General features: G+C 56.8%; 2 protein-coding genes across 7 annotated transcripts in view; one reads left to right on the forward strand and one right to left on the reverse strand.

Moving 5' to 3' along the window:
* Positions 1-553: 553 nt before the first annotated feature.
* Positions 554-15,990, reverse strand: DFFB (DNA fragmentation factor subunit beta). Of its 4 annotated transcripts, none has more exons than XM_088022633.1 (8): positions 15,717-15,990; positions 14,538-14,664; positions 9,802-9,990; positions 8,961-9,040; positions 8,680-8,850; positions 6,846-6,946; positions 6,117-6,264; positions 1,569-1,693 (listed from the first exon to the last, which is right to left on the reverse strand). In XM_088022633.1, exons 1-8 carry the CDS (start codon positions 15,837-15,839, stop codon positions 1,655-1,657), a joined length of 978 nt encoding a protein of 325 aa, XP_087878759.1. In that variant the 5' UTR covers positions 15,840-15,990; the 3' UTR covers positions 1,569-1,654. The 4 variants fall into 4 exon arrangements, with proteins under 4 accessions (XP_027964202.1, XP_087878759.1, XP_087878758.1 ...); XM_088022632.1 differs by lacking the exon at positions 1,569-1,693 and adding an exon at positions 3,716-5,365; XM_028108401.2 differs by lacking the exon at positions 6,117-6,264 and having other exon boundaries at positions 554-1,693.
* A 349-nt stretch (positions 15,991-16,339) lies between these two features.
* The window catches only part of CEP104 (centrosomal protein 104), a 34,233-nt gene continuing 33,874 nt past the window's right edge, over positions 16,340-16,698 (forward strand). For 2 of the 3 annotated variants that reach the window (XM_028108282.2, XM_028108286.2), the window contains exon 1: positions 16,340-16,502. The gene's annotated coding sequence lies outside the window, so the exon portion shown is untranslated. The remainder of the gene's footprint in view (positions 16,503-16,698) is intronic. The other variant, XM_028108285.2, reaches the window with a different exon arrangement.

Consider the following 16,698-nt stretch of genomic DNA (forward strand, 5'->3'; position numbering starts at 1 on the left):
TCACCCAACACCCAGGCCAAGGGCCCCGAAACAAGTAAACTCAACCGCATCGCAGCCAGGAGAGCCTCACAGCTCTTGCTCAAGTCAGACTGGATTTCCGCATCCTGCATCCCGAGGGGATGTAAGTGCCCGTCAGAAAGGTGAGCAGGAGCTCGCTCAGGAGCAGAGGGCAGTGGGGGAGGCAGCAGAAGTCCTAGCAGATCAGATCTCAGAGCCCAGCCGGGCGGGCGGCCCCTGCCCTGCTGCTGGGCTGGAGGACGGTCCGCAGGACAGCTCAGCAGACACAGTGTCGGGCGCACGTCCCGACCCCCCACCGGCCCCCGCCACTGGTGCGCTTCCCGCGGGGCCAGGTGAACACCACGTGCTAAGGTCCCATATGCAGGACTGGCTCATCCTAAGACATCGCTATTTCAGTGAAGAAAATGGAATGATTTGCATCATTTTTTAAAAATCACTGACCCTTTATTTTTGTCCTTATTATGATTCCCAGCAAACTTTTGACACGTCTACTTCTGAAAAATCTTTATTGGTTTTTACGATTATACAAAAGTAAAAATTCAAATATTACAATCTGTAGGACTTTAAAAAGTAAATTTTAAAAGATTATGAAATAAGTGCTTATTTCAAAAACTTCAAGTTTTATGAAATACATGATTTGGAAAATTAGCCCTTTATAATCCAGTGCACCCCCACCACGGCCCCAGGGTTATTGCTGTCCAGATGGCACGTTTCCTCGCAGACTGTCCCACGTGCACTAACACACACGTGCGACACACGCACAGGCAGTTATAAAACCAGCAGGTCACACTCCAAGTGGTGAAGCCACTGACCGCCTTGTGCACCTGACGCACAGCCCCGTTTCCATACTGAAACACACAAAACTGCTACACAGCTTCACATAACGTCGATGGGTAGGACTGAATCGCGACATCTGACCATTTCTGATTTACAAGAACAGCAGTTTCCTGTGGTTCAGCACAAGACCACAGAGAGCCCTTCCCCCACGGACACACATGTGGAGGGTCTCCCACTCTCTGCCATCATAAACGACACGGCAGCGCGTGTCCTTGCACGTGCTTTATGGAATACAAACGTTTTACCCCAGATGGGCTGTAACTTGGGAGCAATCAGAAAAGCCCAGAGGAGAGAGCTCTGCATTTGTCGTGGGAGTGGAGACCCACCCGAGAGCTGACACAGACTACTTGTCCCTCCAGCCAGTGCAGCCACGTCTGGCCCAACGCCGTGTCAGGAGGGGCCCCTGAGCTGAGGACAGGGCCTTGTCCCTGCAGACCCACACGCGTCCTGGCCGTGCACCAAACTGGTCCCCTGGCGCTTGCGCTCTCAGAGGTGCAAAGGCCGATTCAGAAATGTAGTGAGGATCTCTGAAGTGTTTCCAGGAGCCATCGATAACAGCCACTGGAATCCCACGCACCCAGGGGAGGAGGCACATGCGGCCTGTCACTGGCACTTGCGGGCCGGCCGCCGCCTCTTTGGCTTCGTCTGTGGTTTGTAGATCCTGCATGGGTCACAGCTGAGCTTGTGGGTGGTTTTCTTATGGCAGGCAATGTGGACCAACTTCAGGTTCTCCGAGGTGAAGAGCAGGCTGTAAAAATACTCCCAGGCCACTTCTCTGCCGTCTCGCTCTGTAACAGCTTCAGCCAGTGCGGGGACCACCGTGCGCTTCTTTTCTATTCTGCAAAGGAAGTGAAAGCCGGTCACTGTGCGCCATCGCCGTCCCGCGGCACCTGCCAGGACGCCTGCTGCGACAGCACAGAGACACTCCATATGGCTTCCACTCGGCCGCTGCAGCTGAACCATGAACCAACGTGGGGGCTTACAGGAAAAGACACGAGCACAATGGTTCACACTTCAAAAGGAGCCACACTTGGAAACACCCCAAAGGAGCAGCATCTTGCTGTCGGCAGGAGGAAGACTGGGTGACAGTCCTTCTCGGGGGCATCACCGCACACGGCCACGCCTGCCAGCCCGGCCTGGTACAAGCAACTTGGCTTGTCTCCCGAAGGATGGCTGGGGCTGTGCACATCTTTAAGTCCTGGGAAGTACGCAGAAGGAAAGGGGTGGAGCCCGGCGTCCTCAGTCCCTCCTCAGCAGAACCCCAGAAATAAAGCCTTCCCCCTCGTCCTCCCTGGAGAGTGTCGTGGTGAGGGCTGATGTCTGTCTTTCCAACCCTAGCCTCATGCTGGTGTGCATCCATACTGCTTTGTGTAAGCCTGTTTCACTTATAAACCATTCAAAGCCTGTGTACTAATGGGGATGGAAGCTTGCAGACCGACAAGAAGGAATCAGAAGTACCACAGCTGGAGGACCAAGGCACACAGACTCATGTCCCCACAGCACAGAGAAATGCTGAATAAAAGGGAAAAGAAGTACATACTTGAGATCACAAGAAAGAAGGGGGTCCCCCCTGCCAGAAACAGAGATGTCCATGCTTGATCTGCAGGGGTGAGCCCCCGTCCTGCAGCCCACTAGGGCTGTGGTCCAGAAAGGGGCCCAAGGGGAGAGCCGGGGAGGTGGGACGGAGACCCCACTGCAGCCATTAGTGTGGGAAGGGAAGTGGCAGGGAGCCCCGGGCTCTGGGGAGGGAGAAAAAGCCACCCCATCGGCTACCTACTGCTGCATGCCAAGAACAGTGGTTTGTGGGGGTCGGTGTGGCAGGGCTCCTGCTGACCCTGACCCACTCCTGTGGCTGTACTGGCCAGAGGGCTAACTGGGGGCCAGGCTTTCTCCCCAAGGAGCCAGGTTAGGCCCCTCCCTGGGGATGAAGTGCCCAGAGAACAGGCCCCAGTGTGCAAGCACGTGTCCGGCCTCCGCTGGTATCCAGTCTGCTGGAGCCACGTGGCCGAGCCTTATTCAGTGACGGGAGGGGTCGGGAGGACACACACTGTGCAGGGAGCGGGAGGTATGATTCGGGGAGCACCAACAGCATGACCATTTCCACTGTCACCCAGAAAGCCAGGACCCTCAGCTCACTGTTCACAGACACACAGTCCAACCTCCCGCTGCCACACATGTGGGAGCCAAGCAAGAAATTAATACTCAGTTGTTTCAGAGCCAGTGAAAGCCCTGGGTGTCCGGCAGAAACAAATGCAAAACCACTCTGTGGGGAAGGACAAGCCAGCACACACAGGACGTCCACAGAAAACAATCCCACGGGGCGCCTGGGGGGCTCAGTCATTAAGCATCTGCCTTCGGCTCGGGTCATGATCCCGGGATCCTGGGATCGAGCCCCGCATCGGGCTCCCTGCTCTGTGGGGGGCCTGCTTCTCCCTCTCCCTCACTTGTGCTCTTTAGCTCTCTCTCTGTATCACTCCAATAAATAAATAAAATCTTTAAAAAAAAAGAAAAGACAAGAAAACAATCCCGCTGAGGATGAACTCGGAATCCAGACACACCAACGTCACCGGGAGCACACAGCAACGGGCAAGGACCCCCGAGAAGGACCCGGGCTACAGCCTCTGAGGCAGACCGCCAAGAGCTAGGGAGGGCTCCCTGAGACCTCTTCCAACACCAACTGCAAAGTCCAGGGCTCCCCAAGACCACCCCTTCTTCCAACGCCAACTGTAAAGCCCAGGGCTCCCCAAGACCACCCCTTCTTCCGACGCCAACTGTAAAATCCAGGGCTCCCCGAGACCACCCCTTCTTCCGACGCCAACTGTAAAGTCCAGGGCTCCCTGAGACCTCTTCCAACGCCAACTGTAAAGTCCAGGGCTCCCCGAGACCACCCCTTCTTCTGACACCAACTGTAAAGTCCAGGGCTCTTGGAGACCACCCCTCTTCCGACGCCAACTGTAAAGTCCAGGGCTCTCCAAGACCACCCACAGGTTTGAGAGTTTGCTCAACAGGCTCAGAAGCCCCTGGACACTGTTACACTCACAGCAGTGGTTTATAATCATGAGAGGATGCAAATTAAAATCAGCCAAGGGAAGGGACTCACGGGGTAGAGTCCAGGAAAGTTCCAGATGCAGAGCTCCCGCCACCCTCTCCCCACGGAGGGCACAGACCCCCTTCACAGTGGCGGTGAGCACACGCGTGGGGTGGCGCCAGGCAGGGAAGCTTCCCCAGGCTTCGGTGTCCAGTCTGTCGGGACTCGGACACACGGGCATGGCTGGCCACCCAAAGAGGAGCCTCATCTCCGGCCCCCACGGGACCCACAGCCTGCACCCCAATCACACTGCTAGACCGCACAGTGAACTATGGCCCTCGGGAGCAAGGACCCCCTACAGGACATTCCGAGGGCTTCGAGGTGACCTCCCAGGGGTCAGGGGCCGAGACCACACCTCTCTTTGGACACAGCTCAATTCCTTACAGCCATAAAACAAATATGCTTAAAATGAATAAAGTGATTTAAAACAAATAATAATGAAAAAGCCTGCTTGGTCAGAAGGGCATGCAACTCTTGGTCTTGGGGTTGTGAGTTCAAGCCCCCCACTGGGTGTAGAGATTACTTAAAAATAAAATCTTTAAAAAAATAAAATAAAAATAAATAAAAAATATATTGAAAACAGATTGGTATGGAAAGGCTTGTTTTACAAAGAACGCTGAAGCACTTCCAGGAAGGAAATATGGACTCAGTGGACAGACGGGAGGCACCCCAGCTGCAGAGGGAACAAGTGAATGAATGACAGGCAAGCGTCCAAGGTGGCCCGGCGCATCACAGACACCACGCTCTGGGGGTCCAAGCAACAGACGTAATTTCCCCAAGTTCGGGGGCTGGGGGGCCGGCTGGGGCGAGCTGAGAGTCCCTGGCTCAGAGAGGCGGCCTCTTTACTCACAGGACAGTCTGGCGGGTCAGGCCTGCCCTCGCCACAGCCACCCTGGGGACCCATCCCCAGACACAGTCACGCTGGCCATCAGGGCTTAGACGTACGAACGTGGGGCCACAGCTCAGCCCGTGGCCGGACGTGGCCAGGAACACCCTAGCAGATCTGGAGTCTGAGCCGATGCAGCCCGGGGGAGCCATCATGAGAAGGCCCAGCACGCAGCCGCGGAGAGTTCCAGAAGAGCCGGACAGGAAGAATCCGAGAAGTTGTGACTAATAAATGCTTAGGAGTCTTCAAAATCCAGGAGGAAGTTGGCTCAGAACAAGGAAGACAAGTCCCAGTCAGAATGTGAAGGCAAGATCTGCCCCCGCACACGCTCCATGTTCCCGGAGAGAGAGCCGCTCGAAAGCGGCCACCGAAGAGGCAGAAAGCAGCCGGCGCCCAGAGACCCTGCTGTCCCACCTTCCAGGTTCTGAAGGGGGACCCCTGACGCCCCAAACAAGCACACGAGAGTCCAGGCTACAGGGACGTCTTCCAAGACGGAAGAGCACAGAGTGCCCACAGACCGCACGAAAGCCACGCGTCTGAAATCAGAAAGGAGGCTGGAGGTCAGATGCGCAGAGAAGTCAGCCGGGTTGCTGGAAGGTGTCAGTGCCATATTTACAGAGAGAAAATATGACTGAAGCCACCGGTACACCACTTCTGCTGCCTCGTCTGCACACTGCTCCAGGCTGGCCTGTCCCGCCCTTTAAAGCTGGGACCCACCCCTCAATCCATGTCCCCATGCCCCAGTGAGTCACGGAAAGTAGCAGACGATGAGCTGGAGAGCCAGAGGTTATCTTGGGGTGCTCGGTGCCCTTCAGAAGGGGTGAGACCCTGCGCCCTCCCTAAAGGGGAGCTTACTCCGCGGCTCAGGCACCAGGACAGTCCTAGTACCCTGGAGGTGCGCCCCCCTCCCCCGCACCCGGGTAATGGCCGGCGGGGCCCGAGAATCTGCCTTCCTGACCAGGCCGCAGATGCTGATGCAGCTGCCAGCCCACAGACCACACCTACATGGCCCAGAACCGGAGACCATGCTCACCCCAGGCTGTCCTGTAAACAGTGGAAACTTAGACGAGACACGCCTACCAGTACAGAAATGCAGGTTCCCGAGACATTCTATTCACAGAGTGAAGTGCTCACAAATGTCCCAAAGCTCATCCCCGTAAGCATAACGTAGGATGGCGAAGCACGGTGTGGCATCACCACGTGTGACCCTGTTACGTCCGTTCTCAAACTCAGACCTCCCAGGGAAAGGCTTGGAGCCTGATACCTATCAGAAGGAAACGCACAAACCTCAGAGGAACAGTTCCTGTGGGCGGAAGGGAATGGATCCAGAAGGGGTGGGACGGCAGCCTCGACTGTCCCCGTAACGTCCTGTATGCGCTCAGTACCATCTGACTCCCAAAAGCGGTATGGCCACTTGAAGGGCATTGGAAGACCTCTGTCTTCATAAAGCAGAGACAAGGACGTCATTATATTCCAGGAAAGCGTCTCCATTAAGATAACACAATTTTATTTCTGCCGTTTCTTAAAATGAGCTGGTACACATAGAAAAACAATCCTGCTGGCCTTCACTCATCCGGGTGAAAGCAGGAAATACCCTACACACTGAATCAGAGCTCCTGCTCTGAGCTCATCCTGGTTGAGGAAGGAGACCCCCCCCCACCCCACTGAGTGCGCCCACTGGGCCCCACAGATGGGAGCTGGACGGGATAGAGGGGGCATGCACCAGGTCACATGGAAGTGGACAGGGATCTGGACCAGCTCCTGTCAGAGCCTGCCACGGTGAAGGACACCTAACCACACAGGTTAGGAGTGTGCATCTGGCAGCCGACCTATACCCTACACACTCAGAACATGGTTGAGTACATAACCCACAAGCTCAGCACAGGAAACACAAGGCAGCCTGCCAGCCACGCATGCCACGGATGCCACGGCACGGACAGGCCCCAGCAGCTGCTCTTTGGGTCTGTGAACTTAGTTCTCAACAACAGTCCTGACCTCTCTGGAACCCGTACTCACATGTGGTCCAGGTTCCACGTGCTGAAGAGGACCCGGCTCTCCCTGTTACCGTAGGGGTTGATGGAGTGTTTGGATGCACAGGTGTCCACGTCAAAAGGACCCTAGGTCAAAAGAGAATGAGGTCCACGAAGTGAGCCCACTTCTTACCCACTGGTCTCCTATCAAGTTAGAGGAGCTGAGAAGAAGGTCCCGCCCGGTAGGGGATTCAGTCTGTTTGGGGCTATTAGGAATTCTGTCTTTGGAATGGTCCCCCCTCTTTTCCCTCGGGACCCCCAGGATGATACCCCGCATTGGCCACGGGGACAAGCCAGCTCCTGCTATTGTTAGGAAAGCCAGCTTCCCGACCGTGCGCCTCCTGGGTCTCCACACCCCGACAGACCCACTGTGTCCAGCCCTGCGAGCACACACCATCACCCGCCCTCGTGGGGAATGAAGGCCCACGGCCGGCGCCCACATGCTGGCTGCTCCCTATCTGCTCCACGTGCCTTCCCGGTATTTCCCTACAATCCCAACGCAGAGGCTGGGCATCAGAGACATCAAATAGTCTGGACTGCCCGCAGGAAAACTTTGGTTTTCCTGCGGTCGGCATTCCTGGCCATGCCACGCCTTCAGTCACTCCCTCACAAACGCCTGCTGAGCACACGCCACATGCTGTGGCCCCCACCCACTGTCCTGTGTTCCAGACGCCCCAAGGCTCGCAGCTCCCCAACAGAGCGCACCGCCCCCCCCTCCCCACCCTCGGGCCCCCTCGCAGGGTCACTTATCCACTCCCACCACACTGTTCTAAGGCGTCACCTCCTCCTTGAAGCCCCCCGCCCGCCCCACCCAGGACTGGCCTGCTCCCCAAGGGCCTGCACAGCCTCCCAGCTCCAAGCCCACTGCCCTCACTCGCTTACAGGCCTCGGGCCTCGAGCCTCCCGATGATGTCAGGGTGAAATCTTTTGTCTTTGCTCCTCCCCTGTGAAACACCTGGGCTCAGGCGACTCTCATGGAGAGTACGCATGAGGTCATTCAGAGGCTAATGTGCAGTTGGTTGGGAAGGAGCAGTGTTCTGCTGGTCTGGGCCCATCACCCACGGAAGGAACTGCCCAGGCAAAAGCACTGGGAGCCCGTCTGTGGGAGGGAGGCCGTGCCGGCCTCCAGGGTCTGTACCCTCAGGCCCCCAGTGCGGGGAGGAGATTTTACTGGAAATGCAAAGGGGCCCAGGTACTCGCCGGAGCCCTGGAGGCCAGGAAGGAGGCATGGGCAGCAGAACAGCCCCTGCCCGTCCTTGCAAAGGCCACCAGCTCCAAGCCCCGTGACTCGTGACCCTGGTCGGTAGCCCCTGTTGGACAGTGGTGCCTCTGTAATTTCTCCGAGTGCCCGGGGGGAGGTCCGGAACGCTGCTTCCAGCCACTGCGACCCCACCAGGTCACATCTGGCCACAAATCCTGAAATCTGAGCTGCCATCCAGAAAGCTTCCCCAGGGGGACACGTTTCAGCAGCTGTGAAACTGTCCTTATCTGCCCATATCCCCCTCCTCCCAGCAGGAGCCAAGGGGAGGCCTCCACTCCCGGGGCAACCGCGCTCTCCCACCACAACAGCGGTTCTCAGAGGAGGGCCCAGACCAGCAGCGCCACCAGGGACGCTGTCAGAAGGGCTGCTGAACCAGCAGCTGGGGGCTTGGAAGCAGGGCGTCTTATATCAACCGTCGGGTGGGGAAGGGGGTTCCAATTCCACTGCAGTCAGAGAACCACGGGCTGAGCTGACCCTTCCCTCACACCGACACCCGGAGGGAAGCCACGGGAGGGCTGGCTCAGCAGCCGCCTGGGTGGCCCTGGGACCCATGGCGCACCTGGCAGCAGAACCAGCCTTCGGGCGTGCAGAGCCGGCCACCTGCCTTGGCGCCTCTGTCGAAGTAGCTGCCGTTGTACTGCGCCGCCCTGAGCTCCCGGCACATGATGTCCACGATGCGGGAATACTCCTCCTGAGCCTCCACGCTGACCACGGAGGCGTAAGAGTTCACCTGGAAGAAACCAAGGGCCATGGCTGAACGCTGGCGCATGATGTCCCAAAACCCACAGTCGGGCGGGCTCCACGGCCTCCGCCCCTCTGCCCGCACGCCCGCGCACCGACCTCTCTCAGGTAGCTCCGGATCCGGCTCTCGCAGCTATACCTCAGGTACCCAGACTTACTCCTGAATCGAGACTCCAAACCTGCCAGGAACAGACAAGGGCCTTCTGGTGTCCGCGGCCACAGGCTGGGCACACCGCCGGCCTCACCTGAGAAACGTGCAGTGTCCTGCTCGCAGGCTTCGGTTCTCTCTGCCTGGAGATGGTCCCCTGGCCCCCCGCATAGGCATCTAGAGGCCACGAGGGCCTCTGCTCCTGCCCCCCCCAGCCCCCTCATCCACGGAGCTGCTCCAACCTGCTTAAAGGCCAGCCCCGAGGTGGACGCACCACGTGTCCATGGCCAGGTGACGGACAAGCAAATGTGGTCCAGCCACACAGGAGAATGTGAGCCAGCCTGAGGAAGGAAGGAGGCTGTGACACACGGGTACAGCACACGTGGCCCACGAGGGCACGGTGCAGAGTGAAACCGGCCAGGCTCGGGACACACCCTGTGTGATCGCAAGTGAGGCCCTATGGGAGTCAGATCAGAGACCGGGCGAGTAAGCGCGGGCACCAGGGGCTGCAGAGCGGACGTGGGGGCTGGTGTCTAACAGGCCACGGTTTCAGTTGAGGAACCTGAGAAAGTTCTGCAGATGCTCAACCCCATTAAACTATGCGCTTACACATTAAAATGGAAAATTTTATGTTACGTCCACTTTTCCACAGTTCAGAAATAAAAAGGCCAGCCCCAGGGCTGCAAGAGCAGAGTAGCCAGGCAAGGCCTGGCCCAGGAACTGCAGCGGGATCAGGTCCCCCCTGCGAGGGTGGTTCTGAGCCAGCCCTCCCGCCCCCAGCCCCCTAGCTACCTTCGAACCACGGCGGGTCCTCGGCCCTGGTCTCGGCCGCGATGTTCTCGCTGATGGTGTGCAGGAGGTCGGCCAGCAGCTTCTGCCGCAGTGGAGCCTGCTCGTCGGAGAGCAGCTGCTGGGCGGCCTGGATGAGCCCTGCGTGTGGCTTGTGGAACGCGCTGAGGAAGCGACTAATGTCACTCACATCTGCCACCAGAAGGGGGACCGACAGAAAGCAAGCAGTCTTTGAGGGCCGCCACGGGATGACACGGAGCTGCCGACCGTGAGAACGGGCTCTCGCACGTCCAGCACCTCCTCGCTTCTGGAACTGCCCAACCTCAGGGATGCCCTGGGCCCCAGTCCTTGCCCAGATACCAGTGAGCCGCTCCCCTGGGCCTGTGCCTGGGTACCCGCCCCGCAAGTGGTGCGGGGTCGAATATGGAGAGGACAGCATCCAAGCGAGTGGCTGCCCTTCTCTTCCCCAAACGAAACCTCCCACATCCTTGGGCTTCCTTCTAGACCTCCCTCTGGGTCTCCCCGCCACAGTGCTGCCCCCGCAGAAGCCTCCCCACACACCCCTGCTCATGGCCGAGCAAGCACTGAGGACCCAGTGGAACCAGAGTCTGAATGATGCCCCACACCCCAGTGGGGCCGTTCCAGGGACAAGACTGTTCAATGCTCGAGAATCAACCAGTATCATCCGCCCTTGATGAGCTAAAGAAAAATAATCCCATGATCACATCCACTGATGCAGGAGGCTGCAGATAAACTTTTCCAGGCCAAGGACTTGGTGAGAAGTTTCCAGAGTTCACCTGGAGAGCACAAGCATGGAAGGAAGCACGGACAACGTGGGCTTCATCAAAATGGGAAACTTCTGCTCCACCAAAGAGCCTGTTCCGGGGACACAAAGACAAGCGACAGAGGAGGAGGAAATGCCCACATGCCACACACCTCACAAAACACTCGTATCCAGAACACATCATGAGAAAAACCCAAAACTCAGCAGTTAAAAGCTCCAATGAGAAGACAGACAAACGGACAAAGAGACACTTGCCCAGAGAGGACAGACGCATGGCCGACTAGCCCAGGGAAAGGCAGCCACACCGAGACAGCCCTGCACACCCACCAGGGTGGCTGGGACAGAAGACAGCCACACGGCCTGAAGCGGGACATGGGACGGGTGCCGCCACTCTGGAACACAGTCCATTTCTCTGTTTGGGAAAAAACCACTTGATTGAGATGGGGTCCCCACCCCTCACAACTCACCCACCCAAAAGGTACAACCCTGTGCTTCCTAGTTTGTGAAAAGATGGGCAAAGGTTATATATTCCACCGTGTGAATGCACCACACTTTGTTCACCCATTTGTCTCTCAGGGGACACTATTTGGGGTTCCACCTTTGGGCCATCATGAATAAAGCTTCTATAAATCACGCACAAGTCTTCATGTGGACGTGTGCTTTCGTTTCTCTGGGGTGTGCACTAGGAGTGGGGCTGCAGGGTCGCAGCTGATTCTGTTGACTCATCGGGGGGGCCACCAGCCTGTCCCCCACGGCAGCTGCACACTTCACACCCTCCAGCAACGGGCAAGCGTTCCGGTTCCTCCACGTGCTGCTCACCAGCATGTAACTAGCCCAGCGGGTGTGAGGGGTTGCCTCACTGTGGGTGTGATTTGCATTTCCTGGTTGACGAATGATATCGAGCATCTTTCCATGTGCTAGTTTGCCATCTGAATATCTTCCCTGCAGAAATGTCTATTTCTGCCCGTTTTTAAATTGGGTTGTCTTTCACTGTTGGGTTGTAAGAGTTCCTTATTTACTCTGGATACAAGTCCCTTACCAGATACACGATTCGCGAATTCCTTCGCCCATCCTGTGGGTTGTCTGTTCACCTTGATGCTGTCACAAAAGTCTTACATTCTGAAGTCAAATGTATCTATCTTTTTTCTTTAGTTGTTCACGTTTTTGGTATCATATATAAAAATCCTTAGTCAAATTCAGGGTCATGAAGATTGACTGCCCTGTTTTCTGCTGAGGGTTTTAGATTTTTAGCTCTTGCATTTGGGTCATTTACCCCATTTTGAGTTGATTTTTGTATATGGTGCCAGGTGAGGGCCCGGCGCACTCTTCGGCATGTGGATGTCCCATTGTCCCAGCACCACTTATTAAAGAGATTATTGTTTCCCCCACTGGATGGTCTTGGCACCCTTGTCACCATCAGCTGATCACAGACACATCAGTTCATCTCTGGACTATCTTCTAGTCCAATGTCTTGACTACTGTTGCTTTGTAGTAAGTTTTTAAATTAGGAACTGTGGATGCTCCTCCTATGTTCTTTCTCAAGATTGTTTTGGCTATTTTGGGTCCCTTGAAATTACATATGAGTCAGGGATTAGAATCAGCTTGTCGGATTCTGCAAAGGAACCAGCCGGAATTCCAATAAGGACTGGCATGATCTGCAGATCAATTTGAGGAGTATGGACATCTTAACAGTGTTAAACCTTCTGACCCATAAACACAGTATATTTTCCCATTCATTTGAATCCTTATTTTCTTGGAACAACATTTTATACTCTTCAGATTATGTTTTGCACTTCTTTTGTTACATTTATTCCTAAGTATTTTATTCTTTTGGATTCTACTGTAAATATAACTGTTCCCTTAATTTCATTTTTAGGTTATTCATTGCAAGTATACAGAAACAAAGTTGAGTTTTGTGTATCGATCGTGTATCCTGCAGTGCTGATGAACCCACTGATCAGTCCTAAGAGTTTTTTAGTGGATTCCTTAGAATATTCTATACACAAGATCACAGTGTCTGCAAATAGTGACAGTTTTACTTCTTCCTTTCCAATCTGGATGCCTTTATTCTTCTTGACTAACTGCCCTGTGTAAAACCTCCAGTACAATGTTAAAGAGAAGTGACAAGAGTAGACATCCTTGTCTTTAAAAAATTAAACACACACTTACGATACGACCCAGCAACTGTACTCCTGACATTTATTCCAAAGAAATGCAAACTTGTGTCCGCACAAAAACCTGTACCTGACGGGCCATGTGGGCTTTATACGTAATAGCCCCAAACTGGAAACCAAAACGTCTCTCAGTAGGTGAATGGGTAAACAAACTGTGGCACAGCCATGTCACGGAATGCCACTCAGTGATAAAAAGGAACAGACTGCCGGTACACACACCACGTAGATGGCTCTCAGGGGCTTACTGCTGAGTGAGAAAAGCCCCTACACCGTGTGATTCCATTTCCCTCGTGATCTCGAGATGATAACGCTACAGAGATGGAAAACACATCAGTGGTTGCCAAGGATGAGGGACGGCGGGGCTGGGAGGGGCAGGCATGGTTATAAAGGGGCAGCGTGCGGGAGAACTTTGTGGTGGGGGGTGGGCTGCTTCTGTACCTTGACTGCAAACACACAAGCCCACACAGTGATAAAACGACACAGAACACATGCCCTGGACCAAGGTCAGCCTCCTGGTTTGGATGCAGCACTATGACTATGTCATCTGCACCCTTTAGGGGACACTACCTTTGTAACTTCCTATGAATCTATCACTATTTCAAAATAAACAATTTAAACTTTTTTTTTTTTTAAAGAAGTTTACCAAGTAAAAGGACTAGTGATCTCAGTGGAGAGAGGGGGATAAAGTGCCAGAGAAAGACAGACAGACAGAAAGAGGGAGGGGGAGAGAGGGAGAGAGGGGAGAGAGAGATAGAGGGAGGGACAGAGGAGACAAGGAGGGGGGGCAGGTGGGAGCGGGGACGACAGCAACCCAGCCTGGTCTGCTCTCAACTACATCATGAAGTGGGAAAGGGAAGGAACAGCCAAAGATTCTCAGGACCACAACCCTGTCCTGCCCAGTCCCCACCTCCTGCAAGAGGCCATCCCAGGTGGCATCACGGTGACTCTGCTTTCTGGCTGCCTCCTCCAGAAGGACAGGGCCCCACAGAGAAGGAGCACTTGCGACCTCGGAGCACACACTAGACGTGTGACCCCTCACTGCTGACAGGAGAGTCCCGACCGCAAGGCAAAGCCACACGCACACTACTCTAGGGCGTCCTTCTGGCCCTCAGGCCGAGGAGGCAGATATCTCCATCCTCGGGGCTCCCACTTCCTTCCCCAGGCACCAGAAGCATCTCCTGAAATGTAAGCCACTTTGCATAAGAGCCACACAACCCTCCTAGGAGAAGAGCACACAGGCTTTGCCACTGGCCTACGGCTGCACAGTAGGGAACCTGTCGTCCAGCTGGTGCTTAAATACAGACACCCCTAAGGAACCACTCCTGGAAATAATTGCTCTGATAAGGCCCCCAACGTGAGAGCATGCCAGCAAGCACCAACACAGAACAGACACTGAGCGCAGCTCCAGCCACCCTCGGAGCCACACGGCCCAACCGCATGGAAAGGCGTCCCTCCCTCTGGCTCTGCCTTGCCCACAAACCCATGCAGGCCCCAACCCCCCAATCCCTCCCTTCCGCCCTTGGGAGTTACTAGGACAATGAACAGAAAATTTAAATAACTTAGAAAAGAAGACAAGACACCTTAAACACCCAGCTGGACAACCGGGGTCCTGGGCAAGAGGAGGGGCAGCTCCCTCTGATGCCGGGGGCTTCCCCCTTTGGAGTTCTGGGCAGGAAGACCCTCCCCTTCCCCCCTTCCCAGGCTGGTGTCCATGGCAGGCCCCCAGCACCTCCAAAGCCAGTCTGGCTTCCCCGCCAAGCTCCCACGTCCCCGCCACTTACAGCCTTGCCAGGTCTGGCCCGAGGTGAGAAGCACCAGCTCCGAGTTGTCAGGGACACTCCAGAAGTAATCTCCGGTCAGCTCCGTGCCATCCTCATAGAGGCACAGGCGGGAGCCGGCGACAGGGAGCTGCGGAGAGGGAGGGCAGGGAAGGACGCCTCTGTGTTGGGTCTCAGGCGGGCCCACCCTGGGAGCAGTAACCTGAGGCCCTTCCGTCTGCGGGCCTCACAAACGTTTTAAAAGAATCAAGAGCGGGATGCTGTCCACATTCTACAGGTGGACGAACACCTGAGACAGTGCTGGGGTCTCAAGTACCCACGTGTCGCAAGAGACACCTCCTGCAGGTCGTTCTAAAACAAAAGTCGTGTAAAAATGTAGACACAGCGGGGACGACTTTGCAGAATTCACCACACAGACCTTTTCGACAGGAGCTCCTGAAGGGCACTGGAAATCCCAGCCTGTTGCAGAAAAGACGACTGACCACTTCCACTAAGCCCATAAACACAACCCCATCAGGAGCGCACATCCCCTGACTGGTGTGGAGACACACCCACTCAGCGCACTCTGCATCCTAGTCGATGATTTATTAAGGAGAACATCTTACTGAAAAGGACTCAGGGCCTCTGGCTGACAAGGCGTAACCAGCATGCGGTACCACTAGTCCGCTAACACTTGCTGGACGCTGATCAGCCTTATGGACGTTGATGGCAACTCCGCGCGCACCTGCACCCAACACATACACACACCCACAACCCACGCTGCTCCAAGTCCAAGTCCAGCCCAGAAAACAAATGCAGTAAGAATCCAGTAGGAATGATGACTGGAATCGCTGGAACAATAGTGCTAGAAGGGCCTTTCGTGGGCCTCTTCGCTCAAGTCTTTCATTTTACAGAAGGGGGAAACTGAGGCCCAGAGAGGCCACAGGGCTGTGTCCTGGAGCACACAGCAAATTAGCAGACGTGCGCTAGAACCGGAGTCCCAGAATCTCAGGCCAGAGCTGCAGCGATCCTCGTGGTCAGAAGAGGGAGGAGTTGTCCCAGAACCCCTCCACAAAGTCCCGCTGAATGGGGCTCAGTAACTAGAGGAAGAAGTTAGAGGCGGCGCCCGGTCCCCGGACCCTGGCCACGGGCAGCTGCACGTGGAGGCACCCGGTCCTCCCCCTCCCACCCCGCGCCAGGCACCTGAAAGTGGAGGCACCCCTTCTGCAGCACCTCCGGGCAGCTCCGCCCCGCCACCCCAAACTTCTTCTGGCTGTGCAGAGCCCGCAGCCTGAACGTCTTGGGCTTCCGGAACACGGCAAACATCCTCAGGGCCTCCGACCCCGCCGGCGGCACCTGCTTGGCGGACCAATCAGGCGGGTCCTCGCCCAGGCCGCAGAGATCAGCTGAGCGGCGAGGGTCCTGCGCCCTGCGGGCCCTGCTTGCGGGGACCAAAGTCGCGCGGAGTGCCCCGGAAACTCCATTACCCAGAAGGCCCGGGGAAGCGGAGGCGTGGCCCCGCCTTGTGCGCAGGCGCTGTGCCCTAGAGACTCCATTACCCAGAAGGCCCGGGGAAGCGGAGGCGCGGCCCCGCCTTGTGCGCAGGCGCCGTCCCCCAGAGACTCCATTACCCAGAAGGCCCAGGGAAGCGGAGGCGCGGCCCCGCCTTGTGCGCAGGCGCTGTGCCCCAGAGACTCCATTACCCAGAGAGGCCCGGGGAAGCGGAGGCACTGCCCCGCCTTGTACGCAGGCGCGGCCTGGCCCGGCCGGCCTGGTTGTCATGAGAGCCGCGGCCGCGGCCCTGGCGCTAGGCGCAGGAGGCCGGGGCTGCTCCTCGGCGGCCGCCGCCGCTGCGGCTCGGGGGTGCGGACCGGCCGTGGACGGCGGAGGAGGCGCCACCTGAGCTCCGCAAGGCGCTGCCGAGGGGAGGCGGAGGGCCCTGGGGACCGTGCAGGCGCCGAGGTCCGGGCGGGCCCTCGGTCCTGACAGGTACCCCGAACCCCGACAACGCGCGGACCCGCGATGCGGGGCCTGGCGGATGTGGGTGTGGGCGCGGCCGGGAGAGTCGGGGGCCGGGGGCTGGGCCCAGGGCGCGGGGCCTGCCGGGCTGGGCGCGATCTCGGGGCGGGGGATCCGGCCGGGGGCGGCGAGCTAGTGCGGAGGGTGCCCCTGCCGCGGTGGGCGC

Source organism: Eumetopias jubatus, unplaced genomic scaffold (assembly GCF_037043125.1).
Source record: "Eumetopias jubatus isolate StellerSeaLion01/CBP00866 unplaced genomic scaffold, mEumJub1_p1.0 scaffold_4, whole genome shotgun sequence".
Taxonomy (NCBI): Eukaryota; Metazoa; Chordata; class Mammalia; order Carnivora; family Otariidae; genus Eumetopias; species Eumetopias jubatus.